This window comes from Ascidiella aspersa, chromosome 4 (genome assembly GCF_963924565.1).
Source record: "Ascidiella aspersa chromosome 4, kaAscAspe10.2, whole genome shotgun sequence".
NCBI classification, from domain to species: Eukaryota; Metazoa; Chordata; class Ascidiacea; order Phlebobranchia; family Ascidiidae; genus Ascidiella; species Ascidiella aspersa.
The window spans coordinates 10,976,459-11,003,839 of record NC_139450.1 but is presented as its reverse complement, the minus strand read 5'-3'; the positions used below and the strand labels follow the sequence as shown (position 1 = coordinate 11,003,839).

Below are 27,381 nucleotides of genomic sequence, written 5' to 3'. Positions count from 1 at the left end.
CGGTGAACAAACCTCACAACTATACCACGATATTATATCACATAAACCTTAAAAATTTCTATTCGGAAGTCTATTACTATTCGACAATACGAAGCGTTGAAACGAAAGCTTAATTCAAAGTGATTTTACGCTACTCTTGACTTTGCCTTGTCACCGTACAAAAGTTACCGCGTCGAGTACAGTATTCACATCGTGGTTTATTATCACATCATCACGAACAGAGGTATTCCGCGATACGCTGTACAACATCGTATAGGCACCCTGACTTTTCACATCGAGCAAGAGCGCGAAAAAAAACGACAGACTTAAATGTCCTGGACGAAGGCGTTCTCGCGCGCCAGCCCGCGTCCCTTGTTGATGCCAACCGGCTTCTTGCTACGAATTAGCTTAAAAAGCGGGTGGTTGTGTTTGCCTTTTTCCAGCTTCTCGCCAAGCTTGTCTTTTCTGTCACGTGTTTCGGCGACGCTAGCGGATTCCGGCGACGAACAGCCGCCTCCCTCTGGCGGGTGACGCTCCATGCGCGAGCGATCCGGAAGCGAGCGGTCTAAGTAAATAAGTGATTTTTTTGGGAAAATAAACCTGGATTAAAAAAAATAAACCTGGATTAATGACGTTAGCTAGATTGATCAGTTCACTAGACATAGCTCCCAATTTACTTCATACAAAAGTGTTCTGTATAGTATGCTGAGTCTCCATGTTTTTTAGCGAATGACTTAATATAAGTTCTGTCAAGTCACTGTTTTTAAATGATTTGAATTGACTGAAGTCTGTCGGATAAATGACTTAAAAGACTTTATAGGCTTATATTTAAAAATGATTTAAATAATTAGTTTTCTATTATTTTAACGGAAATGTCTGCTTGAAAAGCAGTTTGCTCGCTAAATGTTAAGTTGTGTTGGTGACTAATCAAAATATCGCTTAGGATCTAACGAATTTACCGGTTTTAATAATTTATCGTTTTAGATTGGTGCAAATGACTTGATATAAGTTCTGTCAATTCACTGTTTTTAAAAATAAAAGTCCTACATCAAAAATCATTTTTTTAGTCAAGTCTTTCGGATAAATGACTTAGAAGACTTACCAGGTTGAATTTTAAACGGTTTTAGATGTTAGTTTGCTTGCTTTTTTTTACTCAATGTCTGGTTGTAAAACAATTTGCTCACTAAATGTTAAGTTGTGTTGGTGGTTAATCAAAATATCGCGTAGGATCTGACGAGTTTACGAGTTTTAATTATTAATCGTTTTAGTTTGGTGCAAATGACTTGACTTGCTTTGACAATGACTTAGACTGGGACACTGCCATTTTCGCAAATAACTTGAATTGAACTCGTAATGATTAGAGCACTATAAGTCTCTGTATGTATCTACAATATTTAAAACAATTTTGAGAGGAGCCCTTCTTTAGGTATCCAGAGCTTTGCCTTTGGGCTAGTTTATAAACGTACTTTTGCTCTCTGTGTTTTTAAAGTTTGCATTACCACAAGTTTAATTTATTTACCTTGGCTGATGCGGTTGGCCTTTTCTAGCAACCCGGCTTGTGGCCCACGATTTTCCTCTGGTAAACAATACAAGTTCAGTAACAAATAGTTTACTGAGAATTTTGACTGAATGTGACCCTAAGCGATCTATAGTTTGATAAGCCTACATTAGTCATTTGTTTGTTTAATATAATAAACATCAATAGAAATTTATTGGAAAATTATTAGTTACCGTTAATTGGTGATAGACCGACCGGTGTGTTGAATGATATGCGTTTTGAACTTTTCTTTCTGCAAAATGTTATAAATTGCCCATAAATTAAATTTTTATTTCTCTTGAATGAGGTGTAATAAGAGCGACCTACTTTCCTTTGTTGAAACGCAGTCCCGGATTTATCATTGGAGCTTTCATCTTCATCGACGTCATCTGTCGTTTTATCCTTCAAAAAAATGTTGTACTGTCTGCAAGATTTTAAGAAATTTCCTCGGCGCTTAAAATGTGTTGAAATTTTTTTTGTAATTACCGTTAGAATTACAGTGCGTTATTGCTTTTCATACGATCTCCTGCTATAGTAGGATTACTCATAGCACTTACCCCGGAAAAAATGTAGATTCTCGATGAATCGGGAGAATATCCGACTCCATTCTGAATAGTAAATCAAAATATTATTAAGTGCAACAAATACAATTACTACAACAGTTGCTCGGCGTAGCTTTCTGATACACTAAAATGCTTCAACGTTGGTTAAATCCAGTCCTGTAGTAACATTCACAGTTAGGAGTTTAGTGTGCACAACTTTGCACGTAAACAACACACTATTCTTCGTAAATGTAAGAATCAAGTCGGGTCCAAATTCCAATAAAAACATAAGTTAGATTCCCACCTTTCCTGGCGCGACTCCTTTCTTCCAGGAGCAGCTTTCTTACTCTCAGATTTACGTATTCCCGGTTTTTGGTTGTTTGTCTTCATAGCCGTTGGGGGCTCAAGTCCGCGGTGCTTCGACATCTTGTTTCTCATTTCCTTCATGTCTCGGTGCTGCCAGTGGACTCTTTTCTCTGAGAAAAGAGCTTTCTTTAATCTTTGTGCCGCGCTTTCTTTATTTTTGAATGCGCAAACCAGACTGGGGTGTCGGTTTAAACCAGTCCGAATCTCGAGTCCCCAATCCGACTCCATTTAAAATTAACCACTGTGTCGTTTCGCTTGTCCGGCTCCGACTCCGTATACCTGTATTCCACCTATCCACGACCACGTACCTAAACTAGGGTGGATATACAGCAATCCACTCACGGAGGTGTCATAAAACTAAAAAAACAGTGCGTGGGTGGAAAATATTGCACTATTTCATGCTATTCCACCTTTGCGAATTATCGTTTGCGGCCTTATCAGCTATTATATTGTTACTGCACAAGCAAGCGTCGGACTCGGGACTCCAACAACCTTAACACTTACTCGAGAGCAAAGTCACGAGTCAACTCCTCCGAGTCCGGCTCCGACACCGCAGCCCAGACGCAAACCTAACGTTGCTCAACTGCTTTGATCGATATTTGGTTGTGTAATTTGTAAGTTCTTCCTGATTTAATTTAAAAGAATAAATAGTGCATCGTCATACCTGGAGACGATGGTTCGTCGACACTGGCGAGGTCGTTTTCGGTGGAGTCGCCAATTGACCCCAATCGACTATGGGTGTTGGCGTGAGTTTCGTGCTTTGTTGATGCGACGGATCTACGTTAAGGATTGTTCAGGTTGGTTTAGCTTCGCTAAAGGGCAAAAAAACTTACCGGTGTTTATTCTTTTTCTGTCTGACCATCGGTGCCGTTGTCGCCGTATTGCTTGTTGTAGAATCTGAAAGAAACCTTGTGTTGTTTACTGGTAATTTATAGTATAGAGCAGGGTTTCTTACCCAGGGGTGCCCGCACCCCCAAGGGTTGTGAGAACATGCAGTTACTAGTTGGTGCGGGATGCTGAATCAGACACAACATGTATTACTGTAATTTATTTATTTGATCAGTTAAATGTACAACTAACTACCTAACATTTTGGTATTATGTTACTTTGTTATCAGTTACTTGTATAAAAACTAAATTATATGGGTTTTGTTATTTAATCAATTCTAGAAGGTAGTGCAAGAATTGGTTGGTGTTTTGAAAGGGTGCAAAAAGTAAAAAGTGTTAGAACCACTGGTATAGAGTGTATTTGTCTAATTCTAAAACTGGGTTTAGGTTATCAAGTTAATGTCGTAGTACTTTGACGTGTTGAAGCGCGGTTGTGTGAGAACTCGCCAATATTACAAAACAATTTGTCGTTCAACACTGTCACCTGATTTTTAAGGGTGGACCAAAAGTAGGCTTACAGTTATTCCAAAGCGTTGGATTGGAAGTAGAGGTGGCTTGAATAGCCACCACGCTCACCTGACCTGACACCAATGGATTTCTTTTCGGGGGTTGTTGTAAAGATCAAGGTGTATGAGAAGAATCCCAGAACAATTAATTTACTTTTAGACCCATTTATAGTGTGTGATATTGCCAGGGGTTTAAACGCATTCCGTAGCCAACAACCAACAATATGGCGCCCAGCGTGACACCTGAATCGATTTCAGTGTCCAAGGAATGCCGATCCGACATGGTCATCCTTCTTCGCTCTTGGCGAGGCGGGGGGTGTACATCGTATTGGGGCACGCAAAGAACGTCGGGCGAGTATTCAGACTCCTCGGTCTCATATCGCGGTTCCTCGAGGCGCATTTTCTCCTTCGGGCGGTGACTTTGCATCTGTTGAGGAATCCCTTGTTTGATTGAAAATTCACCGCGAAATATATGCAAGACATTTTAGAATTTTCAAATCGTCCCGATTGTATAAATTGTATGATTTCCGGGAAATGTAACAATATTTAAATTAAAGTTCTCAAATTCAATTTTGATAAATATATTAAGAATTGATAACAACTAAACTATACACAAGCCAACGTGAAGTCATTTTTATAAATATTTAAAATCTAGGCAGACTATTTTCCAAATAAACAACTTAGCAAATTCAATAATTTCAAAACGGCCTCTAAACTTTACCTAATTTGTTAATGCAATTCGTAACGTCCTTGAATAAGTTCGAGGCGTCCTATACCAGTCACAAAAAAACTCGTTCACCTTGTGGGTTTGATTGTGAGGATTGTAACCGTACAAGCTTTGTGTGTACGATGAGTAAACGGGCGGAGGCTGCACGATGGTGGGGTTCATGACAATGGGCTGTGGAGGTTGGGGATAGTCCATCATGCTCCTGTAGGCAGGATAGGCAGGAAGCTGGGACTGCAACATCACTGGCTTGTTGTAGCTGTTTGACATTTTGCCGACGTACGCGGTCGGCGCGCTGTACAATAACAAAATCCGTTACTATGGGGTGTAGGTTGCATGATATTAAAATCACATGCTACATATAGTACACCGAAAGCCATTGCAGACTCGCCGAATAAGTCGATCAATGATGCAAGCCAGGTAGGCTAGAAAAATTTAGCCTGCGGTGAGGTTCGAACTCGCAGCCTCCGATCATACCGGGACCGTCGCTCTACCATGAGCTACACAGGCTCAGAGAGGAACGTGTCGAGAAACATACGCCAATGCTACATTCTGTTAGTACAAGCACATGCTTCATATTTAGATTTTAGTACTGTCATTAACCGACATTTTATTGCGGTTAATGTCGTTTTTGGATCGTTTTAGCAAATACAGGCATCGAACATTTCTATTTGCAATTACCTAATAGCTGACTTGCATGTAATAATGAACAAGTACAGTTGCATACGTTCCCTGTTAAACATCGTTGTAAAACAATTGGGTATTATTTGTTGAAAATTTCTGTGGGTTACCCATAAATTTCTGGTTTGTAATCAGAGTCGACGACTTGAATGACGTCGTTGCTTATATCGTATCGTTCCGTCCCAGACAACCTTCTCGTCTTTTTGTGTTTGTGGAATTTCTTTTTGCCATCGTGTCCGTTCGTCCCTCTTTTTGCTGTGAATTTAGGAGGAAGGCGTTGGCGAAAGCACGCTAGTTGTTGTAACTTAATTCATTCATAAATCATTTGGTCTTTTGATAGGGCTAACATTTGAAGCTAAATCAAGTTACTCAAATAGGTTGTATTATTGGGTGTATTAACAGTTATGCCGCAACTGCACTACCCAATTACAGAATTACTTTTCAACAATCTGAAACTATTAGTGTCCTAAATAGTCTTGTAAATAATACGAAATAAAAGCTCGACTGCCCGTGCACCAACTCGTAAATGCTCCTGCTCGAAGTTAATTGTCAAACATGCCCATGTTTAAAAGGACAACGCAGTAAATAACCGTGCTGGACTAAAAAAATATACACAACTCTGAAATGAATGGCTTCGTCCCCAAAACTCAAGCACATTACTAACACGATAAATGTACAGCTGGTGGTATGGTGGGACACTTTGCGCCGAAAACCTCGAAAAAAAAAACATCAGTAAGGTTTACTTACCTGCTGGCTTGACGCGAATTACGTTCACCCTGTTTTCGGCGTTGCGTCTCTTTCGCACGTATGCGAAGAATAGAAGGGCGAGTATACCAGCGATAATGAGGAAGAGTATGCTGGGCAGGACTGCTGACAAAATGTGAGTGCGAGCGTGCCAGTCAGCCTCGGTACCTAAAATATGATTCATTTATGTTGATTTCAATTTCGGAATGTTTTTTGGGATTGTAAACGTACACCAGAGACATATAAATTTACTAAATCGAGCAGCGTCCACAGAATTGTGTTGAGTTTTTCAATTTACTTGTAAAATGTTGAGTTTTTCAATTTACTTGTAACAGAATCAATATGGTACTCCTTAGTTTCATACAAACCTTATAAAACCCTGTCATTTTTTTGCGGCGATTTTAAGTATTTTCTGTTTTAAAATGCACTATTTGTAAGAAAACTTGTAAAACTAACGTCGATTAAGTACTAAAAGTCACTTGTTTCCTGTTTGTGTTAAGCAAACTACGCACAATTAGTCTATACTACCCCCAAACGAACTTGTCCACTCACTGTCTTCGCACTGCGTTCCGTTGTATCCGTCCCTGCACATGCATTTGTAATTGCTAATCCGGTCAATGCACGAACCTCCGTTCAAACAAGGACGTGACACGCATTCGTCAATATCTACAAGTACAGTACAAGCAACAATTTATCAAGAGGAATTTACGGAAACATCATCATTCCGTAATCTGAATTATAAAGTAGGCCGATACTTTTTCCGATATTTTAATACGAAAATATGATATGAATTTTCCGGTACAACAAACAACAATTTTTTTGAAAAAAAAAAAATTAGGATTTAGTTTCATGCCAAGTGATTATGCAAAATAATAGTTTAATAATAATTAATAAAGGTATATAAACTAAAACGTTATTTACATTTTATTTTCAAGTAATTCAAGTTTTAAACATTTCTTAGGTATATAAAGAAATCGGTATCGGTATCGGTCCAAAAAAGTGATATCGATCGATCTCTAATCTGAATATATATTATCGTGGAAAGGAATGGATACGTTCGTATTCGTGTCTTGTGTAAAGTAATTAAAACGTCTAGCTAGAACCTGGTGATTACATTTGAGCATGTTGAGCAGGGCTGTGGAGTCCGTTAAAAATAACCCGAGTCCAGGTTCGATTATTAAGCCTGTATTTCACGTATTTGTAACTAAAATGAGGTGGATGTTTAGCAATTCACTCAAAGAGGTGTCATATAAGTTACAAATATACCACCATATACTATTCCACCTTTATAATTTACAGTTTTTGACCTTATGAGGTTCATAATGCGCATGCGCATGTCTACCCAGTCCCGTGACCAAATCCAGCAAAATTTACCGACGCCGTCGAGTTTCGGCTCCCGAACCCGACACCGACTCCTCTGCCTTTCTAGTGATTACCAGTGTAACTTACTTATTTCACAATACTCTCCGGTGAAGCCATCCTGACAAGTGCAAGTGTAGTATCCTACTTGGTCGTCGCATACTCCGTCGTTGTGGCACGGCTTTGATTCGCACTCGTTCTGGTCTGAAAAAAAACGAGTGTATAACTCGTGATATAACATTGCACATGAAATTTAATATCGAAATTAACAGTGTATTTAACAACATGAATCATCTTAGAATTTTGTTTTACTTCTTCATTGGCAATGTAAACAGAAGCGCAGGTTTTAGATACTTTTTAGCAACAATTAAAATGCAACAAACTGGCAAGCAGGCGCGAGAGCAAGCGCATAGGTTGGCCACAATCCAGCAATAAGTCATTTTCAACAAGCGCTGTGAAACCCTTCTTGATTCCATTTGTTACACGTTTAAACCTAAGCTTTTGCTGTGTTTAATGTCAAAACATTCATTTAACCCAGTGGTTCTCAACCGGGGTGCCGGGGCACCCTATAGTGTGCCATTTCTAATCCGTAAGGGTGTCGCAACATATTTGGCAATCTTCAAGAGTCTGATTTTTGGTCAACTCATGCAACTTGTTGTGTTAGATTGGAGTGGAATAAATCCAATTATAACTTGTTATGTTGTCTAAAGTTTATGTGTGTTGTTCCGGTTCCGTTTATTGTGACATATTGAATTACCCACGGAAACATCTTATAGGGGTGCCGCAATCTGTTTATGGTTTCTGAGGGGTGCCGCTAACATAAAAGGTTGAGAGACACTGATTTAACCACTGGTACAAAAATGTAGGATCGTGCGAGTGACCTCAATACACCAGAAAGTGGCGTTTTCACAAAAGCCCATTCTGAAGCAAGCCTGTATTTTACGTGAGATGTGCAAGCGACTATATGCGTTATATAGAGCTGCAAAGGTAGGATTCATGTGGCACTACAAAGCGCTTAACAGATGCCTGGCTTGCTGTCCCGCGCCTGGTCGTCAGTGGGTGGTTGCTCGGTCGTGCCTGGGGTCTTTGGCGCCCCGGGTACCTCGGGGTCGGGCAGGTCGTCGGGAATCTCTTTTTCTTGTTCTGAAATAGATTTCGTGAAGATACGGGCGGCATCGGCAACGGGTGAGGTTACCATATAAGTAACCTTTAACTTATATTGCGGGGATACATAAAAGGTCCGTGTTCTGCCTCCATATTTTATTACCTGATGTCCAAATGTCGAGTAAACTAAAAATTGATTAGCTACCGTAGCTGTACGTTTTTGCGATTTTTTGGGTGGCTGTAACCGTAAATTATGGCACCTTTGAAATATTTTAAACTATTTTTCGCAATTATTTGGACTTATACCAAACTAGTCTATAGTTGCTCGGCTCTATTAGACAGAAAAAATTCTTGATCGCAGAGGGCGTTCTGTAAACAGTGTACTTTACAGTAGTTCATTGTCCGGCTTTTTACATTTCATCATTGAATCGACTGACCACCAAAATTCTTTAAATTAAAAGATAGGACAACCAACCTGTTTGGCAATTGATTCCGGTGTAACCAGGCACACAAAGACATTCGTAGCCATCCTCTGTGTAAGAGCATGTCCCATCATGCTGACAAGGAGCGGGGTCGCACGGATCTAGAAAATGGTAAATAAATTCAGCAACGTCGTTTTTGTAATACATGCAACTATCAAGTAGTCCTGCTGCAAATAAGACGTCAAAATAGGGCTACTGAGATAAGTTAAACTTCTTTTTTGCCTTTCAGGCAACAGTTTTCGTACAGGGTTATCAACAATATCGCAACCGATGCCCAAATTTAAGTCGTTGTACAAACGATATGCAAGTTTTGCAAAATGTTTGGTCAAACACTGGTGAGGTCGCGACCGTTTATAACTTGTATTACTTAACGAAAAAATGTTTTTTAGTGTGTTGGTGTAGAACTAAGCGTTTGTCATGTCTAACTCGCACTTACTAATTAGTAAACGTAAATGTAAAAAAACGTGGAGTGCAGATAACGTGACTCTACGAACCTGTTTCGCAGTTAACGCCCACGTAGCCCTCTGTGCATAAGCATTCATACTTGGCGGGGGCGTCGATGCAGTGGGCCGAATTTTGACACGGATTGCTGTCACATTCGTCCAATTCAACCTCACACTTTTCACCACTGTACCCAATGGGGCAAGTGCACTCAAACCTGAAGCACGGAGACATCCATGTTAGAACTTTCATGATAATATTACTCAGTTAGATTTGAGTGTTCATATGTAGTTAGAGCCTGTCGGTGTTCCCTCTTTTGTTGGGATATAGGTGTGCTCGTGATTTACCTGGACAAAGTGCTGACAGCAGAAATAGCTTACGACAGGCCTTCCCAGTTTGTGACCCTTTTTATCTAATAAAACTTTTCTACCCTTCATTTTTGACAGTGATAAACAAAACATTTTACGTTATCCGCTTCGGCAAGCTTTTGTTCAAGTAAAATTCTGTGTAATCTAATGGAGACCTACTGGCGACCCCACAAACTCGTTACACGAACCCTAGTTTATTAAACCCTAAGTTATAGCATTTTCGAAACACATACCTGTTTATTGAATCGCTGCATGTTGCCCCATTTTGGCACGGCGAAGAAGCGCATTCGTCAATCTCTAAAAATTGTTAGATTGTGAAATTCAAAAAGATATTCGACAAGTTCTATACGTACTAGCTTGGCTGCAGGCAGACCCTAACGGTATTCTTAACAACTTATGGGTAGACATTAACCACATTGTGAAAACGAACACCAATGAATTAGTTTTAAGCAAGTTGCCCATAGTTCAAAGGCCGTAACTTGGGTAAAATTGTTTTTGTTTTAATATTGCTGAAACGGACTCCAGCCAAGACCAAAATAAGAACATCATCAACGTCGGAATAAACACACTTCGGAAAAAGACCAAAATAGCACTAATACCTAATAAAACAGTATAGACTTTCTTGTCTCAGTCAAAATCAGTCACTATAGGTTCTAGTTTATAAAAGAGTAATATATTTCGCCAATCACGGCATCATCTGTCTCTAAAAAACGAATACAAAATAATGTAAACACTTAAACCAGGTGGTAGAAATTAAAAGTTATAGGAAAATAATCATGTAACCAAGAGCAACAAACTACGCGACCAGGTTAAAAATATATAAGTTAAAAGTTATAGGTATAGGGTTATAAAAAAACGGACATCCTGCTACCCAAGTCTTGGGAAAAACAACAATCAGCTATTTTGGTAAAACGAAAAGAAAAAAGGAGAAAAGGGTGGCAAGAGGTGACAACAAAGACGATAAGGCAAACGGTAGAGGCCCATTGCAACTAAAATAAAAGATTAAACAATGCAAAATAAATAGTAAAAACAAAGAAGACACATAGTATATTAACTCGCCCATGGGCCCAATGAATATATTACACGCACTAAACCTGGGTCGTATCCGTGTGGGCATTGCGCACTTTGTGGTAATTTTGGTAAACATTCCAGTATGGTTGAATATACCTCTTTGATAAAGACTTAGCATGGTTCATTTAGACTTAACGAGTCTCTTTCTTGTCGAAACTATGGTATTTACATCGCCACATGTCGTCTCTGTAAAGAACAGTATGTTGGCCAAACGAAAAATAAGTTTTCTGCGCGTTGGACGGCCCATCGCTCGGTTTGAAACTCGTTTAAGTCCGACGGCAACTCGGACAAGGCTGCTTTGCAACACCATTATGTTGTGTGTCATAAAAGAATTTATCAAACAAACCGTTGCTTCCCGAGTGTTTTTATGTTCAATTTGTCGCCCAACCTCCGTATTATCTATTGGATATAGCAGAAGACAAGGTATTAACTTATTATTAAGGCCATTTTTTATTTTAACCGAAATTGCTTGTTTGTAGAGGCCGCAGTTCTTCCTTGAATTGTTGCCAGTTACCCAAACATAATATTTTGTCGATTTCAGACCCAAACGTGATATTTTGTCGCGAAGTCAAGGTGTTTTATGGATTATAAAAAGTGCATCTTTTTTTGGCGATAGATTTAGCTTGCTTAGGCATTTTGTATTACAGAATGTCAGTAGGCTATTCCTAAAATTCAAACTGTTGATCTTCGAAAAGACCGCGTTTATTAAGAGGAAGTGTTTTATAAGAATTATTTAAATACGTAACAACCAATAAAAAATGGACGATTTGCGATTAAAGTTACTGCTGATCCAAGTGGGAATTGTGTCATTTTGCCTGCTTTTATGGATTAATGTGGTTTAATTGTGTCGCAGTTCCTGATTTACAATGCTTCCACGACGATTTTTACAAAAATTACTCTCAAGAAACACAAAAACTTTGGCAAAAAACAGAATTTGACAAATTTTGACTTTATTAAAAATTTTAACTTTATTGTAAATTTTAACTTTATTTTAACCTATCAACTTCTTAGTAACAGTCCCCTCGGTGCTGAAAACAACTTTATTCTTTGATTCGTGGACAGACGAGGCCCAATTTTAACTTTATTAACTTTTGCGGGCCCTAATTATTATGTGTCTTCTTTGTTGTTACTTTTTATTTTGCATTGTTTTATCTTTTATTTTAGTTGCAATGGGCCTCTACCGTTTGCCTTATCGTCTTTGTTGTCACCTCTTGCCACCCTTTTCTCCTTTTTTCTTTTCGCTTTACCAACACAGCTGGTTGTTGTTTTTCCCAAGACTTGGGTAGCAGGATGGTCCGGTTTTCTATAGCCCTATACCTCTTGGTTCTATGATTATTTTCCTAACTTTTAATTTCTACCACCTGGTTTAAGTGTTTACATTATTTTGTATTCGTTTTTTAGAGACTGATGATGCCGTGATTGGCGAAATATATTTCTCTTTTATAAACTAGAACCTATATAGTGACTGATTTTGACTGAGTTCTGTTTGTCTTATTCTGTTGTAGATATTACGGCGCATTTGGCTTTATTATGTCGTTGTTTTTAATACGGTGGTTTTATAGATAATTCTGCTTTAGGTCTCATTGTTTTTTAGGTCTTATTGTGTGTTCCCTGCTGAAACGTCGATATCGTCTACTCTACTGCTATCCGCACAAAACGAAGATATTTTACCCGAATAATTTTAGCCTTAAAGAAATTACAGAAATCAGCACATATACCTTCCTCGCAATGATGTCCAGTGTAACCTGCCAAGCAGTTGCATGTGAATCGGTTCACTTCGTCATCACATGATCCACCGTTCACGCAAGGATTGCTTGAACATTCATTAATATCTACAGAACCATTAAACAAGATACTAACATAATCATAATCATTTGGTTGAGTATAGGTTAAAATTCAAAAGACTCCGTTTAAACATACTAAATATTTAAACTTGGACGCCTTCGCAACAATATTCCAATGAAAACACATAAACGAATTTATTGTTTTTAGTTAGCTTTTTTGTCTTACTTATTTCACATGTCTCTCCTTCGTATCCATCCACACATACACATTCGAACCTTGCAACTTCGTCTGTGCAACTGCCTCCATTTTGACACGGCGTAGATTCACATTCATCAATTTCTAGTAAAAATTGTGACAACTTAAATAAATCAGAGGTGCGCAAGTCAAAAAAATTCTGACCAGCTTTCCGCAGTTTGTGCCTCCTGCAATTTAGATTCTGGAATAAGCCTTTTATGATGTAACAATAATTTTTGTCCCATTGTAACATTACAATGTGAACAGAAAATGCCGTATTTAATCATACGCGCAGAGTTGTTAATGTAATATGTGCCGTTAGATTTGATTTTAATTTAGTCAGTGCTGCAGCATCGAATTTCAGTTTAGACTGTACCACCTTATTTGCCAGTTTTTTATTTTAGTTACGTTGCTTGTTCTACTGTGTTTGTTTTGATTTTATAGTGTTGGCTAGGTATATGTTTAGCAACAAAAGCATCAATTGTTGGCTTCCACTTAGTGTGCTCGTGAGTTACTATCAAGTTTAGTTTGATAGTTGAATGGTATTAAAATTGTCTAGAACACAAAATATGTTTAACTTGCAAGTTTGAAATATTTGCAAATGCCTCAAATTAGCTAGCCAAAAGACAGATGTGTGGTTTAAATAAGATCCGGCAGAATAATATAATCGTACAGGCTCAATGTTGGCATGTGATGTGTTGTCAGAAAGGATTTTTATTTGGTGCCAGCTCTTGTATACGTAGCAACATAGCGTGTATACTCTTTGACATTATGTTTAAAGTTATAATTTTTGTAATTTTTCAGGCAGATGAATTTTTTTTTATTTTTGTTTCATAAAATTCTGAAAACCCACTATAAATATTCGGTTAAAGGGCGGGCCATTCGTAGTTCTCAGCAAACGTTTACGTTTGGCTAGAATAAAGTAAATCAAAGAACATGAGTACTTATGCACAAATACAGGAATCGTTGCTTTTATTGCGTACATTGTCTAAAAGCTATTGAAAATTTCGGTCACCAAACCCTCGTATGACACTCAGTGGCACAAGGAGCAGATTAAGCATCACAAAACCTTCACGCTCAAAGCTGTCCAAATAAATGGGACTGACCCCGACTTTAGCAAGTGATAGTGTGGCTCTGGCCGCAGTGGACGGTCAAAAAATTCTTGATGGATTAATTGTTTTTGCTATTCAAAACTTTAAGACTTGAGGCTTACTTCTCAGACAACACACTGTAAGCTAGACGTTTCGCAAACCCCAACGTTATTAATATATTATTCCTTAATCACTAGCATCATAGCAAATCCTATTTGGTGTAAAGGTTATTGTCCTTCATTTTAAAACTGCAAGGTACAGTGTTAAACCAATAACAGTAATTGCATGGCGTTTAACGTATCTTCTATTTAAAATTGAAGTAAACAACACAATGTTCTCACCGGTTTGACAAAGTTCTCCGACAAATCCTTCAAGGCACTCACAAGTAAATGAATTAACTTCGTCGATACAATTACCATCATTATTGCACGGGCTCGATTCGCATTCATCTATGTCTGCATACGACAAGAATTTCAGGCATTAAGCATATAGTTGAAATAGTTTACCTTTGATTTGTTAACGCTTAATTTATTGTTAAGTATGCAGCGTATTACAGATATGCTGCCAATTACGTTATGCTTTATTTCAGTAGTTTCGTTGAAAGTGTATTGTGATACCCTCAAGGATAATTCGCTTTTTGTAGAAAAAAAAAGATAGTGAAGTAAATACTAATTTATTATTTGCATAATAAAAAGGTATGATATTCTTGCAATTTTTTTGCGAATTCTTAAATCGATCTGCACCTCATGTTATTTTTTCTGTCGCTCTTATACACTTTGGTTTCATCTGAATTTACTGCATATGAACCCACCGATTTCACAGTCGGTTCCGGTATACCCAGCAACACAATCGCATTGATACTGGTCGAACTCCGGAGTAGAACATTCCCCATTCTGACAAGGTTCATCAAGACACTCGTCCTTGTCTGTAACAAGCACATCATATTTGGTTATGTGCATTTCAGTTATTTGTTTTATGTGCACGTGCATTCACATTAGGAGCTAAATTTATATATCTGTATACTTTGCGTTTTAACAAATGCAAAACGAAGTCAATAAGATGCAAATAACTGAAAATGCGTTACAATGTGAATTAAGTGTTCTCTTAATCTTTGCCACACCTAAAGGTTCGCAGGAAGCTTTAATGAATCAAAAATGGATGTTGACTAAACCACTCGGAAAGTCCTTGTTTTGTGCACCTTTTTAATTACCTTTTGCGATTATGTAAAATCAAGTTAGACCTGTTGTATGAAGATCACAACAAATAACGCAGCAAAGGATAATAAAAGATATAGTTTTTTTAACTGGGTCACAATGGGCAGCATCAGGGTTTTACACCAAAAGTTCCTAAACATTTTGAGTCGCGTCTCCATTGATATCACTCATCATAACACGAACCTAAATTTTGTGTTTAGAAACATAATCGCCTTTGGTGGCAAATGTTCTGCTTGGATTTTGGAATTTAGAACATTATAAGTTACCCACCTTCAGCGCAAGTCTCTCCAGTCCACCCCGAAACACAGTCGCACCTCCAACCTTCCTCCTGATTATCGTCCATCTCGCAAGTGCCGCCATTTTCGCAGGGCTCGCTCTCGCAGTAGTCGAACCTTTCGACTGCAAATGGTTGAGGCGTAAGTTCGCTGCGATTAGCCTTTAAGAGAGCTCCCTGTTTTACGCTCATGCCCTCCGCGTTACATAACAGCCAGGTCGAATGCCCACTGCAGCCGGCATGTAGGCATCATAGGGAGTTATGTTTATGCGGACAAGCAGTTCGATCCTGCCAAGCACAGTGCTTGTCATCCGAAACCAATTTTCGGGTAACATTTTGTTGTTGTTAATTTTGTTAACATTGCTATATGAGGCCCTGTGCAAACTGTATCAATGATTCTGAACAAAATGAAACAAAACCCTTTAAATCAGGGGCGGGCAACCTTTTTAACACAAGGGCCAGTTAGGAAGTTTAATGCTTACAGGAGGGCCACACATCAAATAAACACTAATTGATATTTTTTCAGCTTTTACTAGAAAAACACAAGTACAAGCGAATATGAAATATCATAGCAGACACACATGTGGATGTTCAAATAAAAGTTTGTGAGAAGGCTGATGTTGGATATTTTGAACCGACTTGTCAATGTTTGGTTCCAGGCGAGATATGCATAGATACAAACTCTTAAACAGCAATAATTCAAAACCAGCTGTTAAACATAACATCTCAGTCAATATGCGCGGCAAAAGTCGTAGCAGTCAAGTGTAATTGTTGCAAAAATATTCTTTATCATAACAACGTGACGCAAGTAAAACTTTACGAATGAAGATTTTTTGTAATAGATGCTTCCCATTCTAGTATCCCTATTTTTCACTTTCTCTTGGAAAAAATTAGAAACAAGTTTTTCTCAGTGGATTTGTATTAGTTCGGGTCTACATATCAACCAAAAAATAGTTCCAGCTCATCCGGCCTGGGGAAAGTCCCCATTTTGGATTTTCAAAATGGCCGCCATAAAATACAGGTTTTTGTTCATATATCAGCTTCTACATCATCTATGAAAGAGACTATGGTGTTAAAGTATATGTTTTGAGGGTTAAGGAACCGAAATAGAGCATTAAGAAGTACACTCACTGATCGCCATTGTGTTTTTCACGTTTTTGAACATTTCTGCTATTAATTTTGAGGGGTGTAAGAATTACAAATACATCATTTCTAAAAAAATATTTCCACAAACGGCCATGCAGTCACTGGATTAATATTATACAGCATCGACAATTTAGAGTAATTTCTAAATTTCGGTCAACTAACACCAAAGGGTAATACACTCACTAATAAACAAAGCCTAAAAGCCAGTTAATTTTACAATTATATTAAGTCCATCAACTGATAAATCCTCATCACTCTCGTAGGTCTCTTTCCTGTTGGAACAGTTACCACTGCAATAGCCCCATACAGTAACGCATGGTATGAAGTATTTTCTGCAATTAAATTTGTTATGGCTGCATTGGTTTCCTGCTTTGCATTTACAGCATATTGATTTTAATAGGGCTACCATATTTTCAGCACCTAAAAAGAGGACATTTTGCTACGAAGAGAGTTATAAGTGACGATTTAAAATCCTAAGTTTTAAAGTGAATAGTCACACACGCTTTAATAATTGGCCTTTTAAATGTGAGGTTCGGTTGCAATTTTTCTGGCGCAATGTTTGCAACAACAATGAAGAAGGTAGAACTTATAAGGCAATTTCAGCATGTTTCGTGGCTGCAGTATTTTTTTGGAAATAAATACCAAGTCTCGCCTAAAAGTCTTGTTGAAAGTATAAGCAACTAACTTGAAACATTTTGGGCTTTTTTGAGCGTCCTGGAAGGACCATTTACTTTTCTTGAGTAAAGAGGCGGGTTAAGGTTTGGAAGATGTGGCCTACTTGGCCTTTTATATGGCCCGCATACTGTCCCTCATATGTTAAAGAGAGCTGCATATTCAAAAACTCTGAGTCCATTTTTTCAGCAAATGCAGCTGTTAATCGTACAATGATGACACGAGACAAAAATGTTAGTCTTAGTATAACATCAAAGCTCTGGGCTTTATATATCATGATACGTTATCACTTGTTAGGCAATATTAGCCGCAGAACGATTAAGACCACCTTCAGACAGTAGCATCTATATGCGACGATTTGTCACTGCGATTGAGAAGGAATTCCTCTAGTTGTTCCACGATACGTGAAGTAAAAACCAACCACCGTCTATAACAGGGGTCGGCAACCTACGGCCCGCGGGCCGGATTCGGCCCGCCAATGTAATTCATCCGGCCCGCCGCCTCTTTGACAAACTAAGCACGAGTCCATTTAAATACTTTTTGACTATTTTAACTACTTAAGTGCGAAAAACTTGCGCGCTTCGCGCTAATAGTCCTTAGACCTTCTACATCCAGTTTGTTTACGTTTTGATGCTATATTTTGAAGTTTTTTCTTTACCGTTGCGCCATTTTTTGTGCGGCCCGCAGAGACCTTTCTGGGGTTGGTTTTGGCCAGCGACTAGAAAAGGTTGCCGACTCCTGGTCTATAACGTAAACATTTGACCAAATTTAGATTTTTCTGGTTTTCTCATTAACTTGTCCATCCTAAACAAAGCTAATGGAACAGGTGTCATCTCATATTTAAATGCTCTTTCGATGTCTCTATCTCTTTCAGCAAGAACAATAAGTCGGTTAAAGAAAACTGTTTTTTTTAACGTAAACCTTTTTAGCTCCAACTTTTATATGTTTTTCAAGAGAACTTGGTGGTTTACTTTCAAAGAAGTTTTAATATGTTCGAGGTGAGTAGCATAGTCCAAAATTTCTTGGATAATTTGACCAATATGTCATGCTTGTTCACAATTAACAGAATTTGTGTCGGTTGTAGTGAGTCCTGTTGAGAGTGAAGCTATCACAAGACGATCGCTTACTGGTATAAAAGAATTGAGATACGTAAACCATTCAACCATCGTAGTGAAACATTCATGGTCTTTGTGTAGACGTATTTTTGCCAAACCTTTGTAACTTTGATTGTATCTTTTAAAATCGACCCTTTTATACATCAGCATCTCAAGATGTTTTAAATGTGATAAGCTAGAAACCCAAACTTTTACTGAGTTTGTATGGCGAAACCTGCCGCTTGTGAGACTACCTTTTTATTTGGTTTTCCGCATAAGAGTCTTCTCTGTTGTCATGTCGGAAAACTGTTCATCACTGTTACGAGTTGTGTGAAATCCATTCGTCCGAAACATCGTATGTATGTGGAAATTTGTCTTTTAGTCAAACATTTCTAGTAGATATAGCATTCCACTTCTAACATAATGGCCATCACTGGCTGCTGCAAATATATAAAGCATAGATGCTACTGCCTGAAGGTGGTGTCAATCGTCCTGCGGCTAGGTATTGCCTAACAAGTCATTATATGTACAATACAACCCAAAAAGCTCTTCAGCCTCAGGAGATGAAATCCTCCCGAGTCTGACGACAACTGGCAGTTGCCTTTCATTAACTATCTGTATTGATTTAATCCACAATGGCTGATCGAAGTTTATTATTACGGGAATATCATGTGAACAGCTAGATATACATTTTCTGGGTGTAGTATAAAAACTGTTGACATCATTTGGGGATCATTTGGATCATTAAGAATGATCGGCAGAAACTCGATCGTCGACTTCTCCACCAAACCGGAATGATACTTATGCATAAATCCAGACCAGTTAGAATGACTTACGTTGGTCTCAAGTGCATTAGGTAATCATACATTCAGCCATATAAGATCTGTTGTTTTAAATGAAACTCCGTTTTCATATCTATAAGTTGTTTGATTGGAATATACCTAACTGAAAGTAGTCCATGTTTCGGAAATAACACGTGCATAAAAACACTTACTTGTACTGATAATAGTAAATTGAAAACAAATTTGGCCTAAATAGCTAGTTTTAAATACAAATATTACAAACACTGACGATCTGAAATCTAAATAAATAAATAAATATTGAATTCCACCTGATGGGGAAATTCCGCACCCCCACACCCCGTCTATAGTCTTCACGACTAACTAAGGTTTAAAATTCTCTATTTAGTTCCTTAACCCTCATAGACGGGTTTCACTACGATGGTTGAATGGTTTACGTATCACAACTCTTTTATACCAGTAAGCGATCGTCTTGTGATAGCTTCACTCTCAACAGGACTCACTACAACCGACACAAATTCTGTTAATTGTGAACAAGCATGGCATATTGGTCAAATTATCCAAGAAATTTTGGACTATGCTACTCACCTCGAACATATTAAAACTTCTTTGAAAGTAAACCACCAAGTTATCTTGAAAAACATATAAAAGTTGGAGCTAAAAAGGTTTACGTTAAAAAAAAACAGTTTTCTTTAACCGACTTATTGTTCTTGCTGAAAAATAGAGACATCGAAAGAGCATTTAAATATGAGATGACACCTGTTCCATTAGCTTTGTTTAGGATGGACAAGTTAATGAGAAAACCAGAAAAATCTAAATTTGGTCAAATGTTTACGTTGACCAGGAGTCGGCAACCTTTTCTAGTCGCTGGCCAAAACCAACCCCAGAAAGGTCTCTGCGGGCCGCACAAAAAATGTCACAACGGTAAAGAAGCGCTGATCTAGTTCAAAACTTCAAAATACAGCATCAAAACGTAAACAAACTGGATGTAGAAGGTCTAAGGACTATTAGCGCGAAGCGCAAGTTTTTCGCACTCAAGTAGTTAAAATAGTCAAAAAGTATTTAAATGGACTCGTGCTTAGTTTGTCAAAGAGGCGGCGGGCCGGATGAATTACATTGGCGGGCCGTAGGTTGGCGACCCCTGTTATAGACGGTGGTTGGTTTTTACTTCACGTATCGTGGAACAACTAGAGGAATTCCTTCTCAATCGCAGTGACAAATCGTCGCATATAGATGCTACTGTCTGAAGGTGGTCTTAATCGTTCTGCGGCTAATATTGCCTAACAAGTGATAACGTATCATGATATATAAAGCCCAGAGCTTTGATGTTCTTGATATTTTCTTATTTTCTCAATTGTTCTATTTATTGTATCGATATACTAAGACTAACATTTTTGTCTCGTGTCATCATTGTCGATTAACAGCTGCATTTGCTAAAAAAATGGACTCAGAGTTTTTGAATATGCAGCTCCCTTTAACATATGAGGGACAGTATGCGGGCCATATAAAAGGCCAAGTAGGCCACATCTTCCAAACCTTAACCCGCCTCTTTTCTCAAGAAAAGTAAATGGTCCTTCCAGGACGCTCAAAAATGCCCAAAATGTTTCAAGTTAGTTGCTTATACTTTCAACAAGACTTTTAGGCGAGACTTGGTATTTATTTCCAAAAAAATACTGCAGCCACGAAACATGCTGAAATTGCCTTATAAGTTCTACCTTCTTCATTGTTGTTGCAAACATTGCGCCAGAAAAATTGCAACCGAACCTCACATTTAAAAGGCCAATTATTAAAGCGTGTGTGACTATTCACTTTAAAACTTAGGATTTTAAATCGTCACTTATAACTCTCTTCGTAGCAAAATGTCCTCTTTTTAGGTGCTGAAAATATGGTAGCCCTATTAAAATCAATATGATGTAAATGCAAAGCAGGAAACCAATGCAGCCATAACAAATTTAATTGCAGAAAATAATTCATACCATGCGTTACTGTATGTGGCTATTGCAGTGGTAACTGTTCCAACAGTAAAGAGACCTATGAGAGTGATGAGGATTTATCAGTTGATCGGACTTAATATAATTGTAAAATTAACTGACTTTCAGGCTTTGTTTATTAGTGAGTGTATTACCCTTTGGTGTTAGTTGACGGAAATTTAGAAATTACTCTAAATTGTCGATGCTGTATAATATTAATCCAGTGACTACATGGCCGTTTGTGGAAATATTTTTTTAGTAATGATGTATTTGTAATTCTTACACCCCTCAAAATAAATAGCAGAAATGTTTAAAAACGTGAAAAACACAATGGCGACCAGTGAGTGTACTTCTTAATGCTCTATTTCGGTTCCTTAACCCTCAAAACATATACTTTAACACCATAGTCTCTTTCATAGATGATGTAGAAGCTGATATATGAGCAAAAACCTGTATTTTATGGCGGCCATTTTGAAAATCCAAAATGGGGACTTTCCCCAGGCCGGATGAGCTGGAACTTTTTTTTGGTTGATATGTAGACCCGAACTAATACAAATCCATTGAGAAACACTTGTTTTTAATTTTTTCCAAGAGAAAGTGAAAAATAGGGATACTAGAATGGGAAGCATCTATTACAAAAAATCTTCATTCGTAAAGTTTTACTTGCGTCACGTTGTTATGTTAAAGAATATTTTTGCAACAATTACACTTGACTGCTACGACTTTTGCCGCGCATATTGACTGAGATGTTATGTTTAACAGCTGGCTTTGAATTATTGCTGTTTAAGAGTTTGCATCTATGCATATCTCGCCTGGAACCAAACATTGACAAGTCGGTTCAAAATATCCAACATCAGCCTTCTCACTAACTTCTATTTGAACATCCACATGTGTGTCTGCTATGATATTTCATATTCGCTTGTACTTGTGTTTTTCTAGTAAAAGCTGAAAAAATATCAATTAGTGTTTATTTGATGTGTGGCCCTCCTGTAAGCATTAAACTTCCTAACTGGCCCTTGTGTTAAAAAGGTTGCCCGCCCCTGATTTAAAGGGTTTTGTTTCATTTTGTTCAGAATCATTGATACAGTTTGCACAGGGCCTCATATAGCAATGTTAACAAAATTAACAACAACAAAATGTTACCCGAAAGTCCCTGATTCAATCCCGGGTCGAGGCAGTCTTTTTGTCTTGTTAAATCATTATGAATAATTTTTATTTGCGTATACCTTTCTATTGAGTCTATAGGACAACGGCCGGTTAGCTCAGTTGGTTAGAGCGTCGTGCTAATAACGCGAATGTCGCGGGTTCGATCCCCGTGCTGGCCACTATTGCCTCGATAGCTCAGTCAGGAGAGCGTAAGACTGAAGATCTAAAGGTCCCTGGTTCAATCCCGGGTCGAGGAATACTTTTTATATCATGTCAAATCATTGTGTACTTTTCTCTGTGTAAACCTTTCTATTGCATCTAGGACAACGGCCGGTTAGCTCAGTTTGTTAGAGCGTCGTGCTAATAACGCGAATGTCGCGGGTTCGAACCCCGTACTGGCCACTATTGCCTTGATAGCTCAGTCGGGAGAGCCTTAGACTGAAGATCTAAAGGTCCCTGATTCAATCCCAGGTCGAGGCATAATTTTTATATCATGTCAAATCATTGCGTACTTTTATTTGTGATAACCTTTCTATTGCATCTAGGACAACGGCCGGTTAGCTCAGTTGGTTAGAGCGTCGTGCTAATAACGCGAATGTCGCGGGTACTGGCCACTATTGCCTTGATAGCTCAGTCGGGAGAGCGTTAGACTGAAGATCTAAAGGTCCCTGGTTCAATCCCGGGTCGAGGCATACTTTTTATATCATGTCAAATCATTGTGTACTTTTATTTGTGTAAACCTTTCTATTGCATCTAGGACAACGGCCGGTTAGCTCAGTTGGTTAGAGCGTCGTGCTAATAACGCGAATTTCGCGGGTTCGATCGCCGTACTGGTGCCTCGATAGCTCAGTCGGGAGACCGTTAGACTGAAGATCTAAAGGTCCCTGGTTCAATCCCGGGTCGAGGCATACTTTTTATATCATGTCAAATCATTGTGTACTTTTATTTGTGTAAACCTTTCTATTGCATCTAGGACAACGGCCGGATGGTCAGTTGGTTAGAGCGTCGTGCTAATAACGCGAATTTCGCGGGTTCGATCCCCGTACTGGCCACTATTGCCCTGATAGCTCAGTCGGGAGACCGTTAGACTGAAGATCTAAAGGTCCCTGGTTCAATCCCGGGTCGAGGCATACTTTTTATATCATGTCAAATCATTGTGTACTTTTATTTGTGTAAACCTTTCTATTGCATCTAGGACAACGGCCGGTTAGCTCAGTTGGTTAGAGCGTCGTGCTAATAACGCAAATGCCGCGGGTTCGATCCCCGTACTGGCCACTATTGCATTGATAGCTCAGTCGGGAGAGCGTTAGACTGAAGATCTAAAGGTCCCTGGTTCAATCCCGGGTCGAGGCATACTTTTTATATCATGTCAAATCATTGTGTACTTTTATTTGTGTAAACCTTTCTATTGCATCTAGGACAACGGCCGGTTAGCTCAGTTGGTTAGAGCGTCGTGCTAATAACGCGAATGTCGCGGGTTCGATCCCCGTACTGGCCACTATTGCCTTGATAGCTCAGTCGGGAGAGCGTTAGACTGAAGATCTAAAGGTCCCTGGTTCAATCCCGTGTCGAGGCATACTTTTTATATCATGTCAAATCATTGTGTACTTTTATTTGTGTAAACCTTTCTATTGCATCTAGGACAACGGCCGGTTAGCTCAGTTGGTTAGAGCGTCGTGCTAATAACGCGAATGTCGCGGGTTCGATCCCCGTACTGGCCACTATTGCCTTGATAGCTCAGTCGGGAGAGCGTTAGACTGAATATCTAAAGGTCCCTGATTCAATCCCGGGTCGAGGCAGTCTTTTTATCTTGTTAAATCATTGCGTATTTTTATTTGTGTAAACCTTTCTATTGCATCTAGGACAACGGCCGGTTAGCTCACTTGGTTAGAGCGTCGTGCTAATAACGCGAATGTCGCGGGTTCGATCCCCGTACTGGCCACTATTGCCTTGATAGCTCAGTCGGGAGAGCGTTAGACTGAAGATCTAAAGGTCCCTGGTTCAATCCCGGCTCAGGGCATACTTTTTATATCATGTCAAATCATTGCGAACTTTTATTTGTGTAAACATTTCTATTGCATCTAGGACAACGGCTGGTTAGCTCAGTTGGTTAGAGCGTCGTGCTAATAACGCGAATGTCGCGGGTTCGATCCCCGTACTGGCCACTATTGCCTTGATAGCTCAGTCGGGAGAGCGTTAGACTGAAGATCTAAAGGTCCCTGGTTCAATCCTGGGTCGAGGCAGTCTTTTTTTATCTTCTCCAATCATTATATATAATTTTTATTTGTGTAAACCTTTCTATTGCATCTAGGACAACGGCCGGTTAGCTCAGTTGGTTAGATCGTCGTGCTAATAACGCGAATGTCGCGGGTTCGATCCCCGTACTGGCCACTATTGCCTTGATAGCTCAGTCGGGAGAGCGTTAGACTGAAGATCTAAAGGTCCCTGGTTCAATCCCGGGTCGAGGCATACTTTTTATATCATGTCAAATCATTGTGTACTTTTATTTGTGTAAACCTTTCTATTGCATCTAGGACAACGGCCGGTTAGCTCAGTTGGTTAGAGCGTCGTGCTAATAACGCGAATGTCGCGGGTTCGATCCCCGTACTGGCCACTATTGCCTTGATAGCTCAGTCGGGAGAGCGTTAGACTGAAGATCTAAAGGTCCCTGGTTCAATCCCGGGTCGAGGCATACTTTTTATATCATGTCAAATCATTGTGTACTTTTATTTGTGTAAACCTTTCTATTGCATCTAGGACAACGGCCGGTTAGCTCAGTTGGTTAGAGCGTCGTGCTAATAACGCGAATGTCGCGGGTTCGATCCCCGTACTGGCCCCTATTGCCTTGATAGCTCAGTCGGGAGAGCGTTAGACTGAAGATCTAAAGGTCCCTGGTTCAATCCCGGGTCGAGGCATACTTTTTATATCATGTCAAATCATTGTGTACTTTTATTTGTGTAAACCTTTCTATTGCATCTAGGACAACGGCCGGTTAGCTCAGTTGGTTAGAGCGTCGTGCTAATAACGCGAATGTCGCGGGTTCGATCCCCGTACTGGCCACTATTGCCTTGATAGCTCAGTCGGGAGAGCGTTAGACTGAAGATATAAAGGTCCCTGGTTCAATCCCGGGTCGAGGCATACTTTTTATATCATGTCAAATCATTGTGTACTTTTATTTGTGTAAACCTTTCTATTGCATCTAGGTCAACGGCCGGTTAGCTCAGTTGGTTAGAGCGTCGTGCTAATAACGCGAATGTCGCGGGTTCGATCCCCGTACTGGCCACTATTGCCTTGATAGCTCAGTCGGGAGAGCGTTAGACTGAAGATCTAAAGGTCCCTGGTTCAATCGAGGCATACTTTTTATATCATGTCAAATCATTGTGTACTTTTATTTGTGTAAACCTTTCTATTTCATCTAGGACAACGGCCGGATAGCTCAGTTGGTTAGAGCGTCGTGCTAATAACGCGAATGTCGCGGGTTCGATCCCCGTACTGGCCACTATTGCCTTGATAGCTCAGTCGGGAGAGCGTTAGACTGAAGATCTAAAGGTCCCTGGTTCAATCCCGGGTCGAGGCATACTTTTTATATCATGTCAAATCATTGTGTACTTTTATTTGTGTAAACCTTTCTATTGCATCTAGGACAACGGCCGGTTAGCTCAGTTGGTTAGAGCGTCGTGCTAATAACGCCAATGTTGCGGGTTCGATCCCCGTACTTGCCACTATTGCCTTGATAGCTCAGTCGGGAGAGCGTTAGACTGAAGATCTAAAGGTCCCTGCTTCAATCCCGGGTCGAGGCATACTTTTTATATCATGTCAAATCATTGTGTACTTTTATTTGTGTAAACCTTTCTATTGCATCTAGGACAACGGCCGGTTAGCTCAGTTGGTTAGAGCGTCGTGCTAATAACGCGAATGTCGCGGGTTCGATCCCCGTACTGGCCACTATTACCTTGATAGCTCAGTCGGGGGAGCGTTAGACTGAAGATCTAAAGGTCCCTGGTTCAATCCCGGGTCGAGGCATACTTTTTATATCATGTCAAATCATTGTGTACTTTTATTTGTGTAAACCTTTCTATTTCATCTAGGACAACGGCCGGATAGCTCAGTTGGTTAGAGCGTCGTGCTAATAACGCGAATGTCGCGGGTTCGATCCCCGTACTGGCCACTATTGCCTTGATAGCTCAGTCGGGAGAGCGTTAGACTGAAGATCTAAAGGTCCCTGGTTCAATCCCGGGTCGAGGCATACTTTTTATATCATGTCAAATCATTGTGTACTTTTATTTGTGTAAACCTTTCTATTGCATCTAGGACAACGGCCGGTTAGCTCAGTTGGTTAGAGCGTCGTGCTAATAACGCCAATGTTGCGGGTTCGATCCCCGTACTTGCCACTATTGCCTTGATAGCTCAGTCGGGAGAGCGTTAGACTGAAGATCTAAAGGTCCCTGCTTCAATCCCGGGTCGAGGCATACTTTTTATATCATGTCAAATCATTGTGTACTTTTATTTGTGTAAACCTTTCTATTGCATCTAGGACAACGGCCGGTTAGCTCAGTTGGTTAGAGCGTCGTGCTAATAACGCGAATGTCGCGGGTTCGATCCCCGTACTGGCCACTATTGCCTTGATAGCTCAGTCGGGAGAGCGTTAGACTGAAGATCTAAAGGTCCCTGGTTCAATCCCGGGTCGAGGCATACTTTTTATATCATGTCAAATCATTGTGTACTTTTATTTGTGTAAACCTTTCTATTGCATCTAGGACAACGGCCGGTTAGCTCAGTTGGTTAGAGCGTCGTGCTAATAACGCGAATGTCGCGGGTTCGATCCCCGTACTTGCCACTATTGCCTTGATAGCTCAGTCGGGAGAGCGTTAGACTGAAGATCTAAAGGTCCCTGGTTCAATCCCGGGTCGAGGCATACTTTTTATATCATGTCAAATCATTGTGTACTTTTATTTGTGTAAACCTTTCTATTGCATCTAGTATAACGGCCGGTTAGCTCAGTTGGTTAGAGCGTCGTGCTAATAACGCGAATGTCGCGGGTTCGATCCCCGTACTGGCCACTATTGCCTTGATAGCTCAGTCGGGAGAGCGTTAGACTGAAGATCTAAAGGTCCCTGGTTCAATCCCGGGTCGAGGCATACTTTTTATATCATGTCAAATCATT

General features: G+C 39.5%; 1 protein-coding gene across 1 annotated transcript in view; it reads right to left on the bottom strand.

Annotated features, from left to right (window-relative positions):
* Positions 1-305: 305 nt before the first annotated feature.
* LOC146147182 (uncharacterized) overlaps positions 306-27,381 on the bottom strand; it is a 158,637-nt gene continuing 131,561 nt past the window's right edge. Inside the window, exons 3-22 of the mRNA XM_083387933.1 lie at positions 15,386-15,514; positions 14,713-14,826; positions 14,243-14,356; positions 12,802-12,915; positions 12,510-12,623; positions 9,954-10,017; positions 9,406-9,569; positions 8,905-9,012; positions 7,416-7,529; positions 6,519-6,632; positions 5,970-6,134; positions 5,333-5,477; positions 4,617-4,836; positions 4,039-4,244; positions 3,089-3,201; positions 2,363-2,534; positions 2,074-2,124; positions 1,711-1,769; positions 1,499-1,555; positions 306-544 (exon numbers count right to left, since the gene is read on the bottom strand). Of these exons, the coding sequence (XP_083244059.1) occupies positions 306-544; positions 1,499-1,555; positions 1,711-1,769; positions 2,074-2,124; positions 2,363-2,534; positions 3,089-3,201; positions 4,039-4,244; positions 4,617-4,836; positions 5,333-5,477; positions 5,970-6,134; positions 6,519-6,632; positions 7,416-7,529; positions 8,905-9,012; positions 9,406-9,569; positions 9,954-10,017; positions 12,510-12,623; positions 12,802-12,915; positions 14,243-14,356; positions 14,713-14,826; positions 15,386-15,514 (2,576 nt within the window). The remainder of the gene's footprint in view (positions 545-1,498; positions 1,556-1,710; positions 1,770-2,073; positions 2,125-2,362; positions 2,535-3,088; positions 3,202-4,038; positions 4,245-4,616; positions 4,837-5,332; positions 5,478-5,969; positions 6,135-6,518; positions 6,633-7,415; positions 7,530-8,904; positions 9,013-9,405; positions 9,570-9,953; positions 10,018-12,509; positions 12,624-12,801; positions 12,916-14,242; positions 14,357-14,712; positions 14,827-15,385; positions 15,515-27,381) is intronic.